Source organism: Paramormyrops kingsleyae, chromosome 19 (genome assembly GCF_048594095.1).
Source record: "Paramormyrops kingsleyae isolate MSU_618 chromosome 19, PKINGS_0.4, whole genome shotgun sequence".
In the NCBI taxonomy this organism is placed as follows: domain Eukaryota; kingdom Metazoa; phylum Chordata; class Actinopteri; order Osteoglossiformes; family Mormyridae; genus Paramormyrops; species Paramormyrops kingsleyae.
This window is the reverse complement of record NC_132815.1, coordinates 1,514,658-1,540,808: the sequence shown is the minus strand read 5'-3', so window position 1 is coordinate 1,540,808 and position 26,151 is coordinate 1,514,658. Positions and strand designations below refer to the sequence as shown.

The 26,151-nt window shown below is 48.1% G+C and overlaps 1 protein-coding gene across 1 annotated transcript; it reads right to left on the bottom strand.

Annotated features, from left to right (window-relative positions):
* Nucleotides 1–419: 419 nt before the first annotated feature.
* On the bottom strand, nucleotides 420–24,813 carry rhoj (ras homolog family member J). Its single transcript, XM_023812960.2, has 5 exons — nucleotides 23,991–24,813; nucleotides 7,283–7,341; nucleotides 4,783–4,947; nucleotides 4,498–4,593; nucleotides 420–4,382 (listed from the first exon to the last, which is right to left on the bottom strand). The coding sequence occupies exons 1-5, from the start codon at nucleotides 24,196–24,198 to the stop codon at nucleotides 4,245–4,247; spliced, it is 666 nt and encodes a 221-aa protein (XP_023668728.1). The 5' UTR covers nucleotides 24,199–24,813; the 3' UTR covers nucleotides 420–4,244.
* Nucleotides 24,814–26,151: the final 1,338 nt, after the last annotated feature.

The following is a 26,151-nucleotide window of genomic DNA, read 5'->3' as shown; positions in this document are numbered from 1 at the left end:
AGGTAGTCGTCTTCCAGTTACCTAATCAAGGTTCTTAAAATACTACATGAGCTGTATCCCGAATCTTGTTTCTATGCATTTAGACAATGTACTGGCAAGTAGTATCAGTGCCTCCTAAAACTAAATCCTGGTACTTTGCATGAAAAGCGAGTCTTACTGCATGATGTCATCAAGGCAGCCCCTCCCCACACACGATTAATTCCCAAAAAAGCCTCTTCTTGACCTACCCTGCAGCCAAACCCCTCTGTACTGACCTCCACCCCCCTCCCAGTCAGCAGACAGGTTATCTCCACAACCACCCTCCCAGTTCAAAGAAAGACCAGGATTTTTCTTCCAGCATCATTAAACTCTTACAGCCACAAAGGTATGGAGATTGAGTATCTCACATGTGTGAAAACAAAGAGCAACGGGCACCAACAAAACATTAAATGTTTAATTGCTCTTATCTATTTATGCAACAGGGCACTCCAGGCTGTGAATTCGTCTCAAATCATCAGTGCACCAAATGTACAGCTTACACAGGGGAAGGAATTGCATCGGCATATTAAACAAACCCAGATCACACTTGTTACATTCGAGTCGAATTGGGCTTGACAGCAGGGCTGAATCTGGAAGAATAAAGTATTGTGCATTAGCATAGAAAACTCAGGCCAGGCCTATAAGTGCAGAGGACACACAGAGGAAGAAGCGTCTCGTCCAGATGAGGCACGTAAGCAGCTAAGCTGCTCTCAGGAGGGACATGCTTCTCTCTTCCTGGAAGCTCAGCACATGAGGCTGCCGCACACAGGCTGCTCTTGAGTTCACTTTAAAACTGTTCATCCAGCCTTTACATCCTGTAGGCAAAGCAGAATTCCTTTCATGGCCAACATACTGCATACAGACAAATGAAAGCACAGGAATCAACGCAAACAAGAAGACAGATAAGAGAAAGAGAGCCGCTCAGAGCTGGAGTGAAGCTCAGAGGGCGGGAACGTTCCTGTGAGCTCTGGGGGGCTGAAGGACCTTGGGGCAGGATACCTGACTCATCAGAGCCTGCAGGACATAGACCAAGGTGGCCTGTCTGTACTGTCGTAGCAATGGCGCACCCCAATGGAGCACACGAAGGAGGTGAAAGGAGGTGACCAAAGTGTCACACAGAAAAAAGAGGAGCTCTTTTCAGGGGTCACCAGCAAACCGTCTGCCCAAGCCGGTGTCGCTGTACCCACAAAAAAATACATGCCACACAATCTTGACTATTTTTGTGTTGAATATCTCATTCAAAGCATGATTGACACAAAACTCTGAAGAACAGTCCATCAGCATCAAAGAATTCAGGTGGCAGGACTATGCATGTAAAACAAACCTCTGCGACTGATCCCAGAGCGCCGAACCTTTCAGAAGATAACAATCATTAACATTTTCACTTTCATTATAATACAATGTTCACATTATTTAAATGAACCTCATTAAGAAATACCATTAAGTTAATAATAATATAATTGTCTGACAACTGCAGAAACTAGCATGGTGGCACAAGCCTGTATGAAAACAAAGGCTGTCTGGTTAGTGATGGCACTGATGGACACCAGGACTAAGTGACATTGCTGTGTGCTCTGCACCCCTACGCCGGGCCGGCACTTGGCATTAGGATGAACGGCACTCATTCCTCCTGGCTAATTAAGGCACTCTTCAGTAGGTCCATGACTCTTTGCAGCATTTCATGCACATGAACTCTTCAGTCTTGCCATGGGAGGTCCTTAAGGTCCCAGAAGAGGGGAGGACAGGGGTGCAGGTTCGGGTTTAGAGTCCCGGGCTCATTCCTGTGCTTATAGGACGTGACATCACTGCAGAGGTGCAGAAAGAGCCAAACAGTTAGCATTTAGCCTCCCAGGCTAATTCCAGTGATGAGTCCCCGGTGTGTCAGGCAGGAAGCTCTGACTGAAGGCAGCCCTGAGTTTCCGTCCCGCCCCTGGGAAGCGAAGCTGCGGCTCACGAGTGAGCAGGACTGGGAGGAATCGAGTCTGAAGTGTTAAGCGCAGCTGTGTGAGCTGTTGACCCGAGGGCTGACGTCTCCCATTCCAAGAAGGAATGGCTGCCGGGCCTTTGAATGAGGTACTTAGTGCTCCAGTCACAACAGATCACAACCAACTGCATTTAAGTCACTTGAAATATTCCTGTTTCCTAAGCAGCTGAATAAAAAAGAACTTAGATGAACTGCAGCATATAGTCCAGTGTTATGTGTTTCTTCAGTACTTTGGCCTGAAAGGGTGTGTAGGTCACACGAAAAAAAGGAATGAACTAGTGGAATAAATGTAAAAGCACTTAACACAGAGAAACTGGTCTGTCTACTGAAGTCTTCACAGAGAGTTCTGAAGGGTTTAACTTCAGCACCCACTCAAGGAGCTTTTTTGTATGACATGATCTATCTTTGTGGACACAGAGTACACTGCCAGTTTGAGCTGTCAGACAAGACCTCAGTAGGTCGCCTCTAACCCACATGTTCCTGTGTGTTTGGTGACATCAAAGACCAGGCTGAATCAGCCGTCCCTGTCAGCTGTGGTCTTCCTCTTTAATAATGAATGTCTTGCCCCCTTGAGCACAAAAAATTGACCAATGGAGCAGGTCCACTTCATGGGGCAACTTCTTTTTCCCTGTAATCATTTGCCAGCACTCTGGATGTGGGATTCAGTGAAATTTCAAAAGTGTTCAAAACATAAAAAGAACATCAAAAACAAATCACACATTCTAGCACTGTGGCAGATATTTGCACTACATCACTGGCAAAACTGAAAATGTGACATTCTGCAGTCTGCCGGGACTCATTCTGTGGTCTGCTGGGACTCATTTTGCGGTCTGCTGGGACTCATTTTGCGGTCTGCTGGGATTCATTCTGCGGTGTGCTGGGACTCATTCAGCAGTCTGCCGGGATTCATTCTGTGGTCTGCTGGGAGTCATTCTGCAGTCTGCCGGGACTCATTCTGAGGTCTGCCAGGACTCATTCTGCGGTCTGCTGGGACTCATTCTGAGGTCTGCCAGGACTCATTCTGCAGTCTGCCGGGACTCATTCTGAGGTCTGCCAGGACTCATTCTGCAGTCTGCCGGGACTCATTCTGAGGTCTGCCAGGACTCATTCTGCAGTCTGCCAGGACTCATTCTGCGGTCTGCTGGGATTCATTCTGCGGTGTGCTGGGACTCATTCAGCAGTCTGCCGGGATTCATTCTGTGGTCTGCTGGGAGTCATTCTGCAGTCTGCCGGGACTCATTCTGAGGTCTGCCAGGACTCATTCTGCGGTCTGCTGGGACTCATTCTGCGGTCTGCCGGGACTCATTCTGTGGTCTTCTGGTACTCCTCCCAGTGCTTAACTGACATGTCCACAGTAACTCTGGTCGCTCTCTGACTGTTCCATGGACTGTAGTGATCAACTGGATCTCAGCTCTGGCTCTGAGGTAGTGACTGGGGGCCTGTTTCCCAGGTCCTATGAAGAGTGACTGACTGGAGTTCCTGTATTTGGATTCAAATAACTAAGCTGAGGCCAAAGGACTACAGAGCTTAGTATTCCTCCAAAACAGGAATCCCCCTAAGGATAATTTACTCATATGAGAGAATGAAAATTAAAACCTATCTGCTTAATGACTATCATTTTCGTGAAACTCTTTATGGTGTGAGGTCATGAGGTCATTGACCAGTGATTGAGGGAGAGAGTCATGTTTGGACGGAGGCCTCACAGCCGCACGAAAACAGAGATTATGCTGCGGCAGAAACAAGGCCACATAGTTTCCCTGGAGTCTTTGGCTCACTGTCTTTGGCGTGGGGGAGGGAGAGGGTCCGTTCAGACAGTCCTGAATGAGGCACTCTCTGTTTCACTTTTCTTGGGCTGGGAACAAGGGGGAGGGTGTTTGTAGGTCAGTGTTTCTGTCTGCCTGTATGTCTGCTGGTGAACGTCAGTATGTTTGTGAAGTTTTTGGGTAGTTTTGATATGTGTAGCGGAGTGAGCCTGCGGCTCAATGTTCACTTTTGTCTGAGTAACGGTGTGTTTTCCTGTGTGTGTCCATGTGCGACTTATTGTGTCTTTTACTGTGCCGTCAGAGTGGAGCTGTCAGCATGTCTGTCTGTCTTTCTGTGCGTGGGAGTGTCTGGGACGGTGTGTGAGACAGTGTATTTTAGTGTGCATGTACCCTAGGGTGGAATTAAGGGACAGTCCCAGAGGTGTGGACCCAGCGCCCCGAAACAGGCACGGAACCGGCTGCCCATCAGGATCGGGTCCTTATGAAACAGTACAGCAGCTCAAGCAGCCCTTCTTCTGCTTCTTGGGGCTGAATATGGTCAGGATAGCCTCATCGAACACTGTCTTCAGGCCCTTCTGGGTCAGCGCCGAGCACTCCAGGTAGCACTGGGCTCCGATCTGCACACAGAGAAATAGGGGTCAACGGGGAAGGAGCCAACAGGGTGAACAGGAAATGCTGACAGACAACAGGAAGTTGGGCAGGAAGGGCAAAGGTCACTTCCTTCCAGCTTACCTCTCTTGCCAGCTTGAGGCCCTGTTCATACGTCAAAGGTCTCTCTTTCATATGGAGCAGACGCGAAAGTGTCTTAGGATCATCTCGTAGGTCAATCTAAGGCATAGGAAACATGTTACTAAAGCACCAAAGGCATGTGTTTGCAGAGTTACCCTTTAATGTTAAATAAGGGCAGAAGATAAACGGGGCTTCCACAGCTGCCATCTCCGGCGTTACCACCCTCTCCAACACAACACACCAACTGTTCAGAACCATAAAAACTGTTAAAAATCTGTCTGTAGACACCTGGGTCCCAATGAGAATGTAGGGAATGTGAGGCATGCACGCCTTCAGCTCGGGCACCCACTCCTCCTGAACGTTGTGGTAGGAAGCCGGGTTGACCACTGAGAAGCAGATGAGGAACACGTCCGTGTTTGGGTAGGAGAGGGGCCGGAGTTGGTTGTAATCCTCCTGAGGAAAACAACAGGGACCAGAGGATGAACCAAAGCCAGCAATCCTAGGAGGCGGCAAGGCCTGCCATTACTCAGCATACCCTGCAAATGTCAAGGCCTGCCATTACTCAGCTAACATTGCAAGCACCAAGGCCTGCCATTACCCCGCTAACACTGCAAGCACCAAGGCCTGCCATTACCCAGCTAACATTGCAAGCACCAAGGTCTGCCATTACTCAGCTAACACTGCAAGCACCAAGGCCTGCCATCACTCAGCATACCCTGCAAGTGCCAAAGCCTGCAATTACCCAGCTAACACTGCAAGTGCCAAGGCCTGCCATAATTCAGAAGACCCTGCATTAAAAATTGTCTGGTGGCCTGTCAATGTTTTATAAGGTTACAGCATATTCTGTTATGGATAACCCACAAATTATTCATTTTGTAATTCTTAATTATTAGGCATGTGTTTTTTTTGTGCTTTTATTATATCCCTGTTAAAGCAAACAAAGAGTACATTTTCAGTTTTAGTGTATAGGGACAGAAACACCTGGTAACAATTCCAACTATACCTCATAGTTTCATGGGTACTTAAAATAATCCTAAACATAAGCTAATGTTCACATTTTTTAAAACCTGGTCATCTGAAGATTATTGGAGGTCAACTTTGAAAGTGAAGTAAAACTGCGATATGAAATTTGGTCATAACTTTCAAGAGAAGCCGTCCTCACTGATGGAGAAAGAAGTGGCAGCTCACCTCTAACCCTATCATGACGAGCTTAACCCCACCCAGCCCTAACCTTAACCATATGGAACCAAACGAAATACAAGGCATTTTTGTTTTTTTGATTGCATTCACAAATCTTTGTGAATTACAGGCTTTTATCACACTGTGGGGGGATATTTGGTCCCCACAATGTAATATAAAGCTAATCCACACACACACACAGACACGTTTACAGGTCAGCCTGTTGTCTTCCTGACCTAGACAATGGAGAAACACGATACATCCCTTACAATGGTTCGCTCCACACCCAGGAAGCCGGCCTGCAGCACTGGATGCACATGTGGAAGTGACGAAGGCCTGCTACACGCCCGAGCTCTGCTCCAGTGCTCTTCACGGCGTCCTGGGGGAAGCTGGCCACACTCCCTGGGACACACAGCTGCGTTCAGCGGGCATGGCAGCCTCCCAGCCCCCGTTCTGAGCACGCCGCGTTAGGTGTGACACCCCCTACGGTACTGGCAGGCGCTCATGCTCTGAGGCCTGTGACGCTAATTAGCCTGACACTAATGAGCAGGACCTAATCCACGTCAGTGTGGCCCTAATCCACGACGGTTCCAAGAGCAGCAGCAGCTGTAGGACCAGATTTGTTTAGCGCTGAGCTGTTTCCCCACTTGCTCATTGGCCACTATAGGCACAGGCTGAACACTTTTGCGCATCACTAATCTAGTATGAGGGTTTTTGTCTTTCAGACAGACTGAAATCATGCTTTTGGTGTCGCAGACACCTAATAATGCACTACTGGAACAACAACATTGTTAAGCGATTGCTATGTTGCCCTATAAACCACTGTAATACCTAGTTGTGATGATATATTTTACATGAACTTATTCAGTAGACAGTTTTGTCTAACATAGTGTACAACTGAGGATCAGAGACTCGAATCAGTCAGTGATTCTGGAGTTAATGGGGTCAAGGGCCTTGCTCAAGAGCCGAAGAGTAACATCTCTCCGCCAGTCCGGGGATTTGAACTGCCGACCTTCCGATCACAGGAATAGAGCCAAACACTACTCCCGATAACAGGTGAGGTATCATTATTATTATACTCTTGTTATTATTATACGCTGTGTTTTTATGTTTTCCTTTTGCATACACAGTTTCCTCTGGGCTCCTATTATAATCTAAAAACTACTGCTGTTTTTTGTGGAAGTCTTCATTTTGGGCCCAAATTCTCACAGTGATTCCCTCTGGATCAGTCTCTTGTGGGACCTCTTTCACAGGTTCTGAGCATTTTTGGCTATGTGTGGCATATTGCAATATCTCCTCAATCCTCAAATCTATCCACAGAATTAAGGTTCAGCACCTCGCCCTGCCGGATCGTGGCTCATTACATACCAAACTGGCTGCCCTTGTGGCCTGGGAACCCCGTCGGGAGGTGCTGGGCCACGCCCACCAAACGGACCTCTCAGCTGCAGCCTCACATGCTGCCAGCCTATCAGCAGGAGGTTTGACGTCTTTGGCACGTCACGAGAAGGTCTACAAGCCACAGCCGCCAGCTTCTCGCGCAACATGGTCCTGCACCGTCTGGCCATCAGAACCAAGAAACCCACAAACAGGACAGACCACGGTGACTCACCTGTCCAGCAGTGTCATACAGTCCCAGTAGGTGCTGCTTCCCTGACACGGTCACATTCACTGCAAGCAAACAGAAAGTTCCAGTGAGTTTCAGGCCTCAGGCCTGGGATGTTGGTCTGCCACCCCAGGAGGGCCCCCCAGAATGATGAATTTCACAAAACTGTGTCGGGGAGAGTTTTTAATCCAAAAATGAGGCACTGCAGGGTTATCTCTATAGTGTACAGCAGGGTAACTTTCACTTGAATCTGAAGCAGCACTTTGGCCACAGAAGCAACTCCAGCTTCAGCTTTATCTCTTCTCATTTGTCGTGTTGATGGATGTAGCTGGAAGGAGCAGGCAGCGGTCAGTGGGGGGGGGGGCACTTGAGGTGGGGAAGTGCGTGGATACTGCAGCCCGTGTTGATGGCGCACAGGAGGAAGGGCAGATGAGGCGAGGCCCCTCCCACTGCAGGCTAGCCCTCTCCCACCGTTGACAAGGCCCCTCCCATTGCCAATGAGCCCCCTCACTGATGCGCCCCCTCCCTGTACAGACAAGGCCCCTCCCATTGCTGGTGAGGCCCCTCCCTGATGCGCCCCCTCCCTGTACAGACAAGGCCCCTCCCTGATGCAGCCCCTCCCTGTACAGACAAGGCCCCTCCCATTGCCAATGAGCCCCCTCACTGATGCGCCCCCTCCCTGTACAGACAAGGCCCCTCCCATTGCTGGTGAGGCCCCTCCCTGATGCGCCCCCTCCCTGTACAGACAAGGCCCCTCCCTGATGCGCCCCCTCCCTGTACAGACAAGGCCCCTCCCATTGCTGGTGAGGCCCCTCCCTGATGCGCCCCCTCCCTGTACAGACAAGGCCCCTCCCTGATGCAGCCCCTCCCTGTACAGACAAGGCCCCTCCCATTGCCAATGAGCCCCCTCACTGATGCGCCCCCTCCCTGTACAGACAAGGCCCCTCCCATTGCTGGTGAGGCCCCTCCCTGATGCGCCCCCTCCCTGTACAGACAAGGCCCCTCCCTGATGCGCCCCCTCCCTGTACAGACAAGGCCCCTCCCATTGCTGGTGAGGCCCCTCCCTGATGCGCCCCCTCCCTGTACAGACAAGGCCCCTCCCTGATGCAGCCCCTCCCTGTACAGACAAGGCCCCTCCCATTGCCAATGAGCCCCCTCACTGATGCGCCCCCTCCCTGTACAGACAAGGCCCCTCCCATTGCTGGTGAGGCCCCTCCCTGGTGCAGCCCCTCCCTGTACAGACAAGGCCCCTCCCATTGCTGGTGAGGCCCCTCCCTGGTGCAGCCCCTCCCTGTACAGACAAGGCCCCTCCCATTGCTGGTGAGGCCCCTCCCTGATGCAGCCCCTCCCTGTACAGACAAGGCCCCTCCCATTGCCAATGAGCCCCCTCACTGATGCGCCCCCTCCCTGTACAGACAAGGCCCCTCCCATTGCTGGTGAGGCCCCTCCCTGGTGCAGCCCCTCCCTGTACAGACAAGGCCCCTCCCATTGCTGGTGAGGCCCCTCCCTGATGCAGCCCCTCCCTGTACAGACAAGGCCCCTCCCATTGCCAATGAGCCCCCTCACTGATGCGCCCCCTCCCTGTACAGACAAGGCCCCTCCCATTGCTGGTGAGGCCCCTCCCTCCACCGGCGAGGCCTCGCTCCCTTGACATTGTCTCCAACGCAACGGCAGCAGCTGCAGACCTGAAGTCTGGAAGTTTGCTCCACCCTCAGCCTCCAGCTGGGAGACACGGAATTCCAGAGTTTTGCAGTATCCTGGGTGATGCCACCAGTTCCCCGGCTTCTCCAGTCAGTGTCCCCCAGGTATCGTTACCCATCCACAGGACGACAGGTCTCCTCAGCCTGTGTGCCTCTGCAGTTTTTCATTCGCAGTGACTGCTTCATTTATTAGCCCTAACCGAACTCCTGATTGGATAATTCAAATCACGCCAAACTGAGCTCAATGGAGACAAATTAAGCACTTGAGCAGAAATGAAACCAGCCCACACAGCGACTTGTCCAGACTAGGGTGGAGAAAAAACAGTTTTTTTGTTAAATATACTTTTAAAATAACAAATGAAACACTGAAAACACTTCAAACAGATTTATTATGACTGACGTGCTCCTTTGTTTGAAAGGGGGAGGGGGGGGGGGGTGAGGGGCTGCGGCATCTGTGGAAAACTTGGGCGAGCCAAGCACGGATCAGCCGGTGGAGGTGTGGGGATTAGCCGATGGAGGTGCACGGATTAGCTGGTGGAGGTGCCCGGATTAGCCGGTGGAGGTGTCGGGATTAGCTGATGGAAGTGCCCGGATTAGCCGGTGGAGGTGTCGGGATTAGCTGATGGAAGTGCCCGGATTAGCCGGTGGAGGTGCCCGGATTAGCTGGTGGAGGTGTGGGGATTAGCCGGTGGAGGTGTGGGGATTAGCCGGTGGAGGTGTGGGGATTAGCTGGTGGAGGTGCCCGATAACAGGCATGAGGACTCCAGTCAGAACGTTGAGACATCCCGCAGCCAGCTGCCAGGCTCTGGTGTGACGTAGCAGCTACAGAACGTAGAACCTGATTCAACGAGGACCGGAAGCGCTGTCACATCGTGGGGCATCATCAGTGAAACGCTGAAGTACTCAGCAGTGTGGCTGAAGCTAAACTTGGACTATTTAGGAAAGAATAAATAGTATTAAGATTGTAAGTGTGGTTGTATCAAACAAAAATGACCACTGGTTACTGTCCATGTGAGACCCCAGCTTCGGAATGTGTGTTAATATAAACACGCAAAAGGAAAAAAACGGGAAGTACAGTTTTCTAATCAAATTGGTATTTGCTCCTTCTGATGAATCAGACAATGCTGTAAATGGAACACAGTGGAAAAAATCACAATGAAAACAAATCACAATGAAAACAAATCACAATGAAAACAAATGCTGCCGCCTCTGTTTTGTATGCCTTTTATGTTACGCCTGTGCTATTTTCACACTTAAAATGGCAGTGCATTCGTTGCAGAGTAAGTGGCAAACCTCACGTTTTCACACTTGTCCCATTTGTTTAGCAGGAAATGTGACTGGAGCTGCTTAAGTGAAGCAGCTGCCCAGTGGTGAAACAGAAGGACCTCACATGGGATGTGAACTTTCATGAACAAGTGCTGCTCCTTAACCGCTGTGCCAGCAGATCTTCACAGAAGGACTTTAACGTGATCACAAAGACCAAGGCCCCTGCTGGCTCACCGTGTGACTTATCAAGGAGAAGTTTCAAGGTTATCGAGGTGAATACGACTTCACTAAGGCCCAGTCTGAGTCTGGATTTCCTGAAGGATCCGGAAGAGGAAACATGGGGGTAGTATGTAGCTCTGCCAGTTAGTGCCTGTGATCGAAAGTCGCTGGGTCTAATCTCATGGTCGGCAGAACAGTCAAATCACTGCTGAGTAATGGGCAAGACCCTTAACCCCAAAAATTGCTCCGGTGCACTGGATAAAAGGCTGATCCTGCGCTCTGATCTTAAATTTGCCTTCATCTGTATGTATCTCAAAAGGAAAGCAAGATGGCAAATGTGAAAAGTAATGAATTCCTGTATACTAGTACAAACTGCAAATGAAATACCACTTCTTCATTTCAACAAAAGCTTATGGGGTGCTTTATGCTCTCTGCAATCGTTGTAGCTTGCCTGGGCACGTCGTGTACTGGAGAGACTCTTCTGGAAGGTCTGCCCCTTACAGCTTTGACACTCACTGCGTGACGTGCTTGCAAACCTGCCAGTGATACATACAGGACACTCAAGCATCATCTCTCACTGCTTCATCGCCTCGGCTCATGGCTTCAGCATTACCGTGGGCTAAAGATAAGCCTTCTGATTTGCATAACATGGGAAAAAAATATTAATATTGTTATTTACTAAAGGTTAGGTGCCAAGAAATACTCCTGTCACCAACAGAGCTCTCATTTAATTAGAAGCAAGAGCGCCTCAGTTAAAATTAGCCACGATTCAAATGCACTGCACTGCACGTGGGTGTAATGAATTATACTAAGAGTATAATTAAAATCCTGGCTGTAAACCTTGTACAGGGAAATGCTGACTGGACCCCAATCTAGAGGGAGAAAATGCAGCCTTAGCTGCCTGACACACAAGAAGAGATTTTATTCAGTGCAACATGTGGGGCAGAATTTTCTAAGCAGAATTACATACCGGCTCCAAGTGCAGCATAAACATCTGCTCTTCTAAACTTTGCGCGTGGGTGTGTGGGTGTGTGGATGTGTGGGTGTGTGGATGTGTGGGTGTGTGGATGTGTGGGTGTGTGGATGTGTGGGTGTGTGGGTGTGTGGATGTGTGGGTGTGTGGGTGTGTGGGCGTGTGGGCGTGTGTGGATGTGTGGGTGTGTGGATGTGTGGGTGTGTGGATGTGTGGGTGTGTGGGTGTGTGGATGTGTGGATGTGTGGGTGTGTGGATGTGTGGGTGTGTGGGTGTGTGGATGTGTGGATGTGTGGGTGTGTGGGTGTGTGGATGTGTGTATCTATGCCTCTCCATACGCACGCATCTGTTGGGTCTACTTTCCACAACAGTCATCATTATGAAAATAATGTGACCTTAATATCAAACATGCCTTGGGAAACAAGTCAAGCAGATCAAAATTATGAAATTACGCTAATGCGAATGTGAGTGGTTCATTTGGTGACGCGTTAGCGCTGCAAGCAGATGTGGCTAATAAACAATGGCGGTCCTGCTTTCCTGTGTGACTCATCGCTGTCTCTGGCCAAAGGCCTCTGCCTGTTTGCAGGGATCTCCGGCTAAATCAAAAGCGCCTTTCGCAGCACATGGCAGTGACAGGCAGCCTGTCGCTGACGAAACTCACGTCACATTCACTGCTTTTGGCCACAAAGTATAGTTGTAGTAAACCTGGAATGGTTGGAACAGCAGTGTAATAAACAGACTGGGATTAAAGCACATTAACAAAGGCTCAGCGAACACATCCACACTGAGTAGGCAGCTAGGTAGTCAATGCCTAGTAAAAACAGGCTGACCGGTTTACTGCGAATTTGTGGACGAGGTTGTTCAGGAGATGGATCGGAGCTCGTAGGAGCGGCGCTGTTCTGCTTGTAGGCTCTCACTGCCCCTGGCCACCTGGGCGGGAAACCCTGCTGAGCAGCACATGGCGGCCGGCCAGCTGCACATCACGGTCACGGCCAACAGGAAAGCGGGGCTGGGGTGACGCAGGAAAAACAATAACACGCCCCCCTCCACCACAGAGCCCGCCCCATGCTGTCCAAACTGCAACAGCACCAGCCATGTAAACAGCGGGAACCACACTGCAACGGTGGAGGGAGGGCAGAGGTGGAGGACTAGGAGAAGGGGAGAAAGGGAAAGATGGGAAGAGGTAAGCAGAAGAGGAGAAGGTCAGAGGCTGTGCGACACGCAGCCATTAAGGAAGCAATAAGTACTGATCAAAACCAGAGACAGCATACAGCTCAGTACTGTATGTATGACCCAACCCTACCCTAAACCTACCAGAACCCTACCCTAACCCTACCCGAACCCTACTCGAACCCTACCAGAACCCTACCCGAACCCTACCTTAAACCTACCAGAACCCTACCAGAACCCTACCCGAACCCTACCAGAACCCTACCCTAACCCTACCCTAAACCTACCAGAACCCTGCCAGAACCCTATCCTAACCCTACCCGAACCCTACCCTAAACCTACCAGAACCCTACCCTAACCCTACCCGAACCCTACCAGAACCCTACCCTAAACCTACCAGAACCCTAACCGAACCCTACCAGAACCCTACCCTAAACCTACCAGAACCCTACCAGAACCCTACCCTAAACCTACCAGAACCCTACCCTAACCCTACCAGAACCCTACCCGAACCCTACCCTAACCCTACCAGAACCCTACCCTAAACCTACCAGAACCCTACCAGAACCCTACCCGAACCCTACCAGAACCCTACCCTAAACCTACCAGAACCCTATCCTAACCCTACCGGAACCCTACCCTAAACCTACCAGAACCCTACCCGAACCCTACCAGAACCCTACCCTAAACCTACCAGAACCCTACCAGAACCCTATCCTAACCCTACCCGAACCCTACCAGAACCCTACCCTAAACCTACCAGAACCCTACCCTAACCCTACCCGAACCCTACCCTAAACCTACCAGAACCCTACCCTAACCCTACCAGAACCCTACCCGAACCCTACCCTAACCCTACCAGAACCCTACCCGAACCCTACCCCTACTCTAATCCTAACCTATAAAATCCACTAAAAAATAACGGTTTAACTCCTTATTTAGAGAAACATTCATTTATGGTTATTTGAATAATGTAACATGTATGTCTTAATAATGTAGTATTCATGTGGGATAAGCATTTAGTAAGTCAACTGAGTCAACTAATCAGAAAACTGACAGAATCACACGTAGTGTTTCTAATTTTTGTGCTCTTCCAGCAGATGGGGTACATTGGTCCTCATCCAACTCACAGTTACTGCGAAAACCTACATACACAACAGCTGTTTCTGGAAAAGATTGCCCCCCCCCTAGTTAAAGTAAAACAAAAAATAATAGCCAAGACTTAAAACAAAAAATTAGGGACACAGACCAAAAGAAAAACATATGTCGCTTTAAATTAATTATAGAAAAATTTAATCCAAATATTTGTGAAATAAACCAGTCAATGGTCATAGTGATGTAGAAACTAAAACTGTCAGCTACACTTTCTATGCAAATTATTATTTGCAGCACAGAATTTAAATAAATGGTTACTATAAAAGAAAATATTTTGAATTGTATATAAATATTGCATCCATAATATTTGTACTACAGAAACTATATACACATTCATCCACTCAACTGTTCAACAGTCTCCATCTTCAAACCTAAAGTAAACAGTTCAAACCAGAAGTAAACACTTAAAGTCAAAAATATGATAAATATTTCCTGGCCAAGCTATGGACACGATGACATGAGTCGTCTTCTACATTAAAAACTCCAGTCCTCATAAGCTTTTTGATGGTCATAATAGAAAATGTTTTTGTTGTTTGTTTTGTACCCAGCTCCTAATGGCTGCTTCCAGCAGGATAATGTCCTGTGTCACTAAGCTCATATCATCTCAGATCATCTCAGACTGCTTTCTTGAACAATGAGCTCACTGCACTCAAATGGCCTCCACAGTCACCAGATCTCAGTCCAATAGAGCAACTATGGGATGTGGTGGAGATTCACATCATGAAGGTGCAGCTGACAGATCTGCAGTAACTGTGTGATGCCATCATTTCAGCATGAACCAAAGTCTCAGAGGAATGTTTCAAGTAGCTTGTTGAATCTGTGCCACAAAGAATTAAGGCAGTTCTTAAGGCAAAAGGGGCTCTGACCCAGTACCAGTGAGGTGTTCCTAGTGGCCAGTGAGGTGTTCCTAGTGGCCAGTGAGTGTCAGGGTCAGCTCCTGTTGTCCCACTCTGTCCCTTCCCCGTTTGGCCCGCAGGTGTTGCTGGTCATCCCGTCCTTCATGTTAGTCTTTGTGTTTACCCCTGTTCCCTGTTGGCCTCATGGCTCAACACATTGAGCATCTGGTTGTCTATGAGCCCTTCTGTCCCGTGTTCAAATCCCGCTACCTTTGTTTTTGTATTTTGCTCCCTAGTGTTTCATTTGAGTTTTTCTAGTTCCTGTGTCTTTTGATTTGAATTTGGTTTTGGTTAAATTCTTCGTGCTCATGCTTGTGTTTCTAACTCTGTTATTCCCAGCATTAGTTTCTGTTTCCCTGTTCCTTGGTCTAGTTCTTAGTTTCCCTGTTTTAGTTCCCTGAGTTAATTAGTTTCACCTGTGCCCTGTTTTCCCAGTCTTTGTTAATTAGTCTCACCAGTCCTGTGTTAGTCTTGTTACCCAGTTTTGGTTTCAGTATTTAAGTCCCTGCTTCTGGTCTGTTCCCCAGTGGTTCGTTGATTGTGTTTGAGATGTTAGATGGTTTGATCTTCTCAGTATTAGATGTGTATTCTCTTTTTGTTATTCAGTCTTTGTTTATCCACTTTAGTTTTTGACTCCTCGTGCTCCTTTTGATTTTGTTGTGTTCGTAGTCTTTTCTGTTTTGTTTAGTAAACCCTGTTTTTGTTCTTGGAGCTGCCAGTGGGTCGTCCACCTTTTGTGCCTGTGTCATGCCACGTCCCTGCTCCAAACCCGCCCGAGTCCGTGCTAGTGAGGTGTTCCTAGTGGCCAGTGAGGTGTTCCTAGTGGCCAGTGAGTGTAGCTTTAGCTGGTATTTTCAGTGTAACATTTTTTATTTTCTTGTACTCATCAGTTTTCATTGTGATAATACAAGACGGCCGCCATGTCTGCACAGAATCTCTCATTTGTTTACCTGGAGTTTGTGACCTTGTCTGAGCTCATAAAGTACGATGTTAAAAAAAAGGTTATGGGCTGGGGACTGTACCTTGTTAAGTTCAGAAAAAGAATATTTCAAAAATACATGAATGATTTATTTTATCAAGACAAGTTCATGGTTTGGAAATAGCAACGTTGAGCTAAGCTAATCTGTGGCTAACTTACAGGCCTGAAGCACATGAAAGGCTTCTGCACAGAAGTGTGTAGGCCTTGTATGTATATGAAGTAGAGTGGCTTAAACAGAGCGACAAAAGAGCACAAAGGGAAATGTTGTGTGAGCTGTAAGTGCACAATGTTAATTGTGAACAATAGCACAGTATCACACGGTGATACATTCTCTGTCACGACAACGTCCTGGAGAATGAGTGGGCAAGTACGCCCACACGTGTGACGAGGTACAGACGCATTCCCAGAATGCACTCCGTCCCGGCCAACGTACAGCGGAGGACCCAGCATATGTCGCAACAGAGCTCTGGGAAGCTGCTTTCTTCACTTTAACAAGGTTAAATCCTTAAATGTGCACTGACAGATGGAGAGCCCTCAGCTTCTCAGACCAGGGGCCCCACCCTCACCACTATCATGCACAGAATCCATGCTGCTAGCAGACTCCTTGCTGGGCTAATGATATAAGCGACTTCCTAGAGGCGCTGTTTTAATCACCTCTGACAACATGTGGAAACAAGTCCCCAAGGTAGGCGACTGTGGTTCAGATCCACACAGGAGGTCGTTACAGAGATCCTGCGGTGGGTCAGGACAGGTTGGACCTCATTTGTGGGTTCCTAGGCAGGACTGCCCAATATATAGTTACTCCACTGCCATTTAGGAGTAATCTGTGGGCCTCGTCTGCACAGACAGAGAGCCTGTTCAGCTTAGAGACACGGTTCACATCCAAAAGCACCATGACATAAACTCGCACTGAACAAGAACCATTAGTAGCTGCCATTTACAGCCCATCCTGCTTGTCTTCCCTTGAAATAAGGAGTTTGAGTTCAACGTCACATAAAGAAATGATTGTGGCAGCATTTCAGTCTCCAAGCACAAAGTGTCCATTATGGCAGGCAGAGGCTAACATGCTAAGACGGCAGTATTAGTATTAAACAACAGAGTGTTATTCATGACGCTCACTACGGCATGCAAATGGCTGCCTGCCAACAAAGTGCACCCTTTAAGCTGAGAACCACTTCGGAGTGCACAGGAGGGAGGAACACGAATGTGTATCTGTACACGCACGACACCTAGTGAATAAAGGTGGTGGGCCGTTCATGACTTGCCCTGTGTGATGCTGGCTGACTTAGTGCTGATGGAATTTGAGGCGACACACATTCCCTGATTACTACCAAAATAATAATATTTTATTAACACTACCATGGATTGAGAGACTGGAGCTCCTTATTATTGGAGCATCAGATTAAATGACATCATTCCGATGTATGACTTGATTACTAATGATTGGCAGTTGATTGAGCTCTGAACCCAGCTACCCCAGGGCTGACTGTCCCTCTCACACAAACTATGGTCAACTTAGAGAGACCAATTTACTCAACCCAGAATTAACCCACATACACACACAGAAAAATCTCCAGATCTGGATTTGTGAAGGGACTGTGTTTCCCACTCTGAAATATTATACATACAGCACCCACAACGATAAAAGAACATTTTCTACCATGGATTCCACAATGTATCATTCATAATATACATATACTACATTCATTATTTATCACTGGGCTGTTTAGCTGTAATTGATTTACATTAGCCTAGAAGTAACATTTTAAAGTTTAATGACTGTTGAAAACCTTGGAGGTTAATGTCATATAATGTGAAACTCCATTTTCAAAGTTTTATTCTCTGTATCTTTCCAAAATCTCTTAATCACTCGCTATGTGTGACCAATAAAATACATGCATATACACTCAGGCATTCTCATATACACACAACAGCATACCAAATATAACATACCAGTTATAACATACCAGTTATAACATACCAGTGCAAAATCTAAATCCCTGTGATGTCATTTGTACACTAGAAATCAGACCAAGAGGCGCTTCTTCTGAGTCGTCCCTTAGAGCATCATTCCATTACTATGCATCTTACTGCTTATATACATGCTGGAAATGAGCTCCCACCTGCCTGGTTACCAGTAACCACCAGTATGACAGTCTGAGCCAAAGAAATCTAACTACATTTAAATTCAAGACCACTGCGAAGCGGCAGACCGCTCAGTAAAATCACACAGACTTCATGTTTGAGTTTTTTTCATTTGACTGTTTGCAAATATATTATATATGTGAATCGAAAAGGGTGACAGAGACTGATTAATTTGACTTTATGAGCAACGCCGCTGTCTGGCCAGCAAAATTTCAGTCTGCTTCATCTACTCATTAAAAGCGTGGAGGACAGTGCAGCCTACAAACCCCTGCTGGATATGGGATGGCACAGGCCGAGTCTAAATATAATCACTATATAAACCTTATATGAGTTTGCTCACGGGTGTGTGGTCACAGTCAGGCGGCAGCAAAAAGACGCAGCTTCCACAGAACGCTCCCCCCGCCCCAACAGATCAGCTTACTACTACAGGAATAGAGAGAGCAGCTCCCCACCGCACAGGCTACTGACCGACGGACCCGGGCGTCCTGGAAGACCCAATGTGCACAGTGAGGAAGCCCAGCAACCTCCTCCTCTTCCTCAGCAGCCGTCTAACCTGAGCCAGGCTACTGAGATAGCCTTCAACTTTTCTGTCATCAGTTGTTCCACCGCCATCTTTTTGACAATGTTGGGTATGAAGAGTCACAGTCACAGAGCACTCAAGTGGTTGATAGAAACACAATCCTGGAGTGGATTTGTACTTGCTGGACCTGAAATGCCAACACTATTTTATTGATGAAGATTATGAGCAATACTGGCTGCAAGAGACTTAAAACTTTTCTGATGAACCTGAAATATATTAATGGCCTAACAAAAGAATAAAGTAACAGGGGCAGTATGAGCGTAGCTGGCAATGCTGGGACCTGACAGCATGGCACCTGGCATGGCACCTGGCATGGCACCTGGCATGGCACCTGGCATGACACCTGGCATGACACCTGGCATGGCACCTGGCATGGCACCTGGCATGACACCTGGCATGGCACCTGGCATGGCACCTGGCATGACACCTGGCATGGCACCTGGCATGGCACCTGGCATGACACCTGGCATGGCACTTTTAATACAATGAAATGGGGGTGGCTTGTACATAAAATTTGCAGAGTGATGGGGGTGAGGGGGGCGGAGCAAAAAGCTGTAAAGTCACACTAGTAGCTGAGTTTGGAGCAGGAGAACACGAGCATAGTGAACGCTGGCTCACCCCAAACCATCTGGCATTTGGAGCTAAATTCTGCTTAAGGGAAGTCTTGCGCATACCTTTTGAGGACTGTCCTTCCATGACGCATACAGTATGCCCGTTGTCACATGCCCTTCCATGACGCATACAGTATGCCCGTTGTCACACATTCTCTAGTAGATAGTCATATACAGGGGCGTCAGAAGCATTGTGAATGTAGGGGGCACACACTGGCGGGGAGTCTGGGGACCCTCCCGCAGAAAATTTTTAATGAATTAGATGCCGTATGTGTATTCTCATATCGATCAAGTGGAACGGATTCTTTCGCGAAGCAATAGAAACAGCGCTGGGTGAAGTAATATTTTATGGTAAATGTGTCCCCCTCAGATTTAATGGCGGCTACTCCCATGGTCTAATACCACACAAACCGTATGAATGGTGAACGTACTGTAAGCTGCGTGTTAATTCGACTCATTATTACATTCATACTTAGCTACGTAAAATCAAAGCTGGCCCAAATCTGTCATTCTTTAAAAAATAAATCCAATATAACAGAGAAAAGGATTAAATGTCAAGATAGAAAACTGTTTTTAATGCAATGAGTACAGTTATTCTGAAATATGTTACTGACAGAATCTCAGCTGAGTCACGCGTGACTCCCATTTATGTGAGGCATGATAATTCCCAGTACCACTGTTAATGTTCCAGTATAATAACTGACACGATATCACATCAACAATGTAATCGCCATTATATGGCGCATGCGCTATAATCACCAGGGCTTTAGTGACGGGCATAAACATTTGTCCAGACGCCGGCATTCCGGTACTATACGGGCGTTTACGTACGCCCACAATTTGGGAAGCAGATTAGTAGTGCACATAAAATGTTCACGAGAGGCGTATTATGACCCAAAAGTTAGCGGTCTGTATTCATCTGGCGTATCCTTATGTTTAATAAACGTGTCAGACTTTAACCAGCAAAAAGTACCGCCAGTACAAAAAAGCCAGCGTCCGGACGAATGTTTACGTTCGTCATCTAATGGCCTGGAGATTATTGCACAAGTGCAAGGTACTGGATTTTAGGAAAAGCCAACACCAACCTTCAGTCTGGTTTTTCTACAGTGCAGTTGCATAAATACTGCCAGCCATTAGTATTTTGTGCTGAAGAGCAGTTCAGTGACGGAGCTCGGTTTGATATGAGCGAAAGAAGCTGACGCCAGGTGAGTCTCCCCCCAAAAATCAATAAAGTTCCATCTCATCTCTTGCCCATTAAGGTTATGACTGGTTTTCAGCTGCATTCAGAACCTCAGCATATTTATAAAATAAAGAGGGTCTTTCAGACAGCTGTGAAATTTGTCATGACGTGAAATACAGTGTTTTTCTTATACGTCCAGCTGAGTCCTGATCACCCCCAACTTGGCTCAGTCTCAGTAACAGCAGCGACAATCATGCCTGCTTCTCTGCATCCTGCATCCTACACAACGGCATTTTATGTCATAAAGGAGAGTTTCCTCAGGTCCATTTAAAACTTAAAAAATCGTATTACATTCAAAAGTATATTGACTGGCCCCTTCATTACATACCAAAAAGTGGCTGCCCCCCCAAAGAGTGAATCACACTGCTGCAGCTGAATACGTACAGAATCACTCCGACAGGGTCACGCGGCTCGGTCACTGTGCTGCAGCATGGCAGAATGACTGAGACTCCTGGTCTGTGTGATTCTGAGCAGCTCGGTCACTGTGCTGCAGCTGAATATGTACAAAATCACTCCGACAGGGTCACGCGGCTCGGTCACTGTGCTGCAGCATGGCAGAATGACTGAGACTCCTGGTCTGTGTGATTCTGAGCAGCTCGGTCACTGTGCTGCAGCTGAATATGTACAAAATCACTCCGACAGGGTCACGCGGCTCGGTCACTGTGCTGCAGCATGGCAGAATGACTGAGACTCCTGGTCTGTGTGATTCTGAGCAGCTCGGTCACTGTGCTGCAGCTGAATACGTACAGAATCACTCCGACAGGGTCACGTGGCTCGGTCACTGTGCTGCAGCGCGGCAGAATGACTGAGACTCCTGGTCTGTGTGATTCTGAATACGGCGGTTCCAGCATCTCAGGACCAGCCGGCCTCCTGGGATTCTCACACGCTGCTCGTCAAGATGTCACACAGGATGGTGTGGGGAACAATAAACATCCAGCCAGGGACATTTCTGTGGCCAAAAGCAGCTTCTTAATGACAGCGGTCAAAGGAGAATGGCCAGACTCATTCACCAACAGGGGCACAAACGTAGCAGCTCAATACAACAGTGGTGCAGAAAGTCTCCTCTGAACACAGAACCTGCCCACCCTTAAAGGGGGGGGGTCCCACCTGGCACTGTGTAGGTGTAGTTAACGAAGCAGCCACTGAGCAGGAGCAGAATGTTGGGGGGGCAGAAGGGCAAACAACCCCAGGCCCCGCACTCTAGGGGCCCCCTGTTGATCTGCACATAGACACATAGACTAAATGGCCACCCCAAATCATTCATATAACAATTCTGGTTAAGATATTATAATTGGCCGATGATACTGTGTTCTATCATGCCCTCTCGTTCCTCCTTTGGCTTCAAAATATAGCTCAGGGACCCCTACCAATGCAGGCCTTCCCCCCCAGAGAAGTTAGTTCAATGTACATCAGAGATTTCGTTTCATTAACATATACAGAATACACCTCATGTAACACTGAACATCATGCTATCATATCAAGCTGTCTTTGGCTTTACAATACAATATTTAATACATGGATAGCTTTAGGAAATCCTGGTTATGTTACCTTACTCAAAGGTACTACATTGGTGCTATAAAGGAGGCAGAATTTTTTTTCCAGTATGTTCTTGCAGGCTGCTACGCCTTAGCATTGGGGCAGCCTCCATACTGTATGTGCATGGATATGACATCCCAATCAAGCATAGGAACATGCCGGAGCCCCCAGAGCCTGCTGCCGATCAGCCTCCGGAGCCCCCAGAGCCTGCTGCCGATCAGCCTCCGGAGCCCCCAGAGCCTGCTGCCGATCACCCTCGGAGCCCCCAGAGCCTGCTGCCGATCAGCCTCCGGAGCCCCCAGAGCCTGCTGCCGATCAGCCTCCGAGGGCTGCAGCACGGTGGGAGGCAGCCGGAGCCCCCAGAGCCTGCTGCCGATCAGCCTCCGGAGCCCCCAGAGCCTGCTGCCGATCAGCCTCCGGAGCCCCCAGAGCCTGCTGCCGATCAGTCTCCGGAGCCCCCAGAGCCTGCTGCCGATCAGCCTCCGAGGGCTGCAGCATTGTGGGAGGCAGCCGGAGCCCCCAGAGCCTGCTGCCGATCAGCCTCCGGAGCCCCCAGAGCCTGCTGCCGATCAGCCTCCGGAGCCCCCAGAGCCTGCTGCCGATCAGCCTCCGAGGGCTGCAGCACGGTGGGAGGCAGCCGGAGCCCCCAGAGCCTGCTGCCGATCAGCCTCCGGAGCCCCCAGAGCCTGCTGCCGATCAGTCTCCGGAGCCCCCAGAGCCTGCTGCCGATCAGCCTCCGAGGGCTGCAGCATTGTGGGAGGCAGCCGGAGCCCCCAGAGCCTGCTGCCGATCAGCCTCCGAGGGCTGCAGCATTGTGGGAGGCAGCCCATGGCCCAGATGTGTCAGTTTTGTCATGGCCGATTAGAGAACCATGGAGAGACTCTGCGGCGCCGTGGATGTAGTGTGAGAAAATAGTTCACAGATCACTTGCAATGTGATAAACCAGCCTGACAGAGTCACATAGCATTGGTTCATGTAAAGGTGTCCAGACGCTCCCAGACACTTCATGCTGTTACTGCACATTTGGCCACACAAGCCACCATTCACTCCTAGATACGAATATAATGTGTTTCGGGGACATTTAAGGTGTCGCCAGCAAGACCGTTTCTTTCTTTACATGCTACATGTCAGAAATGTTTTCTCAAATACAGCTAAATTTGCATTGCTCACCTTGCTCCTGGATCACAGTGCTCCATTCTGTTTTACACTTCATTCCTATTTTTATACTTATACCGTATTGTTCTTGTCTTGGTGTCTACGTGTGATTGTGCAGTCGCAATGAGAGCAATCTCCTCCGGGATTAATAAAGTCTTCTGATTCTGATAGAGCGTATCGGCGTTGCCTTGGTTCAGTGTCTCACTCCGAGCAAAGCCGCCTGTGACTCGCACGTCTTGGGTTTGGGATTCGAATCCTCCGCTATGTGTCTATCTACACTCAGCACGTCCTCCAGATTCCTCTGGTAGTCCCAAGACAAGTGGTTAGGCTAAAAATGACCCATATTGTGTGAGTGAGCGTGTGCCCTGTAATGGACAGGCATCCTGTTCAGGGCGTCCCACTGCCTTGGGCTCCAGGCATGACGGCCATGACGGCCTACACTAGGCCTATATACATTTTATAGTAAAGTTTCTCATTCATAAATGAAAAAAAAGTGGCCAGTATGAAAAAGAAGATGATTTCCATTTCCACTGATGGGCTAAAAAAATTGAATAGCCGGAAGCACCAATCACACTCATATGTAGACACTACCACCCTTGTAATAATTTCAGATGAAAAGATCAGTTTCACTTATTTTCAGACTACAGTATGTCATCTATTACCTTGACACTGCTCTCACAGTTTTTCTTCGGGGGTCACGACAATCACGTGACTGAGCAGGGACCTTTTTCGTATGAGGGACACATTAACTAACTTAAAGTGCGTCTTTGTGTTTAAGTTAACTGTCACCTCCGTAAATAACCGAAAGAGAGACTGATGTGGTTCCTCAAGGCAGGTACGGGAAGAAAGTTCCCAGGGGCTCGTCACGCGGCTGTAGTTTATCTGTGCATTAGTTAAACATACACACTGACCGGAAAGTATCATGTTTCCAACGTTTTTTGGTAGGTCTTTCCCTTGCCAGGCCCACGTCCCGTACAGGAATCTTGCGAGAGACAGTGTTGTCTTTCTTCAAAGTCCGTAGAGTCACAAGTCACAGTGATGCAGGACAGTAAGACACTCATGCCGCCGCCCACCAGGTGCGAACCTTACCTGCGTAGTGATCGAAGACAGTCGGGACGTACTCCTCGGGAAAGGCATCATTGGCGTAACTCATTAGTAGGCATGTTTTCCCAACCGCCCCGTCTCCCACCACAACGCACTTCAGCATCTTTTTCAGGGCGCTGTTGAAGCCATCGCCGCCGCTGCTGCCATCCTTCGCGGCCGGGGCGTGCTGCCGTCTGGGGCTGCGGGCAGGCATGGTCGGGCACCGCCGCAAATCACTTTCTCCTTCTTACCGAATTCGTGCCTCGCAGTCAGCTGAAAAGGCACTTTACTCTTCCGGTCTGAAAAGACTTATTTGAAACTTGTTGGCAATTTCTACAACACGGGCAGCTGTTCCCTTCGAGTCGTTTACTCCCCCTTTATCCTTTTGGGTAGAGAGTTAAAAATCCTCAAGCCGTCCGCCCTTGACTCAAACGCTTTCTGCACTTGCTTTGAATGCAAGTTTGCGTCGGCGACTGAAAGTCCGTAAAAACACAGCTCGTTTTAGTCAGTTTCATCCCTTTAAAGCCTCTGTCCCCGACTTTTCGAGTATGTGTTGCAGTTGAAATCTTTCTTTTTTCCTGCGGCTTGAGACTTGTGGCTCCGATAGTTCTCCACTGCTTTGCTATGTCAGTGTCAGGAAATCATGGGGTTCTTTGCGAATTCCATATTAGGCAGAGTGGGCTGGGAACAATGGGACCTCTGTGCGTATATCCAACACAGGAACTGCAGCCGTGGTGGGGGATAATCCCAGGACAGGCGGGCGGCTTCCTCTGTCCGTACAATGAGCGACGAGCCCGGGCTGCATGGATCTGACATGCAGCAGGAGCGCGACCGCGGCACGATCTCATCACACACGGACGGCGACGGGAAGTCAGCGCCGCACAGGGACAACTTATACTTGTTTAAGACACTTCGCTGGCTTTACGCTTTTCAGTTTTCGCTAAATAAAACCTAATATACCAGCCTTGTGTGTTTCTTGAGGTTTTTCTATGTTTGTCATCGGCGTTTTATCCTCTTACATTTAAACGAGCTATTAAATAACATATAGCTACAACTTAATACTGTTCAAATTTGTTTATATTTAAGACGATAGGTTTCGCGTTTAAGATGGCGTGTGTAATTAGTAAAGATGTGTACAGGATTAATACTATACTTGAGTTATATACGGAGGTAGAGTTATATTAGACTATCATACAGTTTCATTCATTAATATATGATTTACTTGGTTTTGTTCAACTTGTTATAAATGCGTTTACAATCGAATTATATCCGATTGTGGTGGCTAACACCATATGCCAGTGACACGAGGGCATTTCCTTATTCACTCACTCAACCAGCAGAGATCCATAAAAGTAGGGGAGACCGGGTATGGTTGTAACATGGGGAGAGTCGTAACACCACCAATTCCAGCAATCAGGAATAGGATGAGAGTTATGTGATCATTTCAGTGTTTACATACTCCCTCCCTAAACCCACATGATGGATATCAAGGCTGGAAACAGGTACATGCAGATTTTACAAATAAAAAACAGATTTTGAGGTAAGAAAGTAGTTTTTTTAACCAAGACTATATTTTGTTTAGCATTTATACTATTGCAGATAAAATCATATGACTTAAATAAGATTAAATTGTAGTTTCTCAGGTAAACTGTGATGTATTTTTCCCCTGCTAATTTCAAACCACTATCCTATTACAGCTAGTTAAACAATAGCTAAGAGGGGTGGGGTGGGTTGTAACACATCTTTAAAAAGTGTGACAACCATCCCCTTAAGTACAACTAAGGACACTTTCTTGATTTTAATAATTTTACAGAATGTCTAGACAGTGGAAAAGAAAGACTGAAAGAGGTGTGTCTGCCAGTGTTTTAAAAAAAGCATCTGATGAGGTCACGAGGAAGGGCAAGTCAGTCAGGTCAGCTGCGAAGGCACATGGGATCTGCCATGTAACACTGAGCACAGTGAGCAGATACTGCAAATCACTGCAGAAGCTGAGAGACCAGAGGTCCAGTGATCTTCCCAGTGTAGCTTACCACAGCATGTGTTACATCCTACCCCGGTAGTGGGGCAGGTTGTAACAAAGGAGCACCATGTATTTGTCATGAACTCACAATGTCTGTGATATTCTTGCAGAGGTTTGACTTGGTGCAGTTTGTAGCAAGCAAATGTG

What these genes read in the sequence shown, in the direction of transcription:
- rhoj (XM_023812960.2), bottom strand. Translation starts at nt 24,198, where the DNA reads ATGCCTGCCCGCAGCCCCAGACGGCAGCACGCCCCGGCCGCGAAGGAT. An exon ending in TGTCTTCGATCACTACGCAG is followed by an intron (nt 7,342 to 23,990) that starts GTAAGGTTCGCA and finishes GTTTGCTTGCAG; the next exon opens with TGAATGTGACCGTGTCAGGG. An exon ending in ACATTCTCATTGGGACCCAG is followed by an intron (nt 4,594 to 4,782) that starts GTGTCTACAGAC and finishes CCTATGCCTTAG; the next exon opens with ATTGACCTACGAGATGATCC.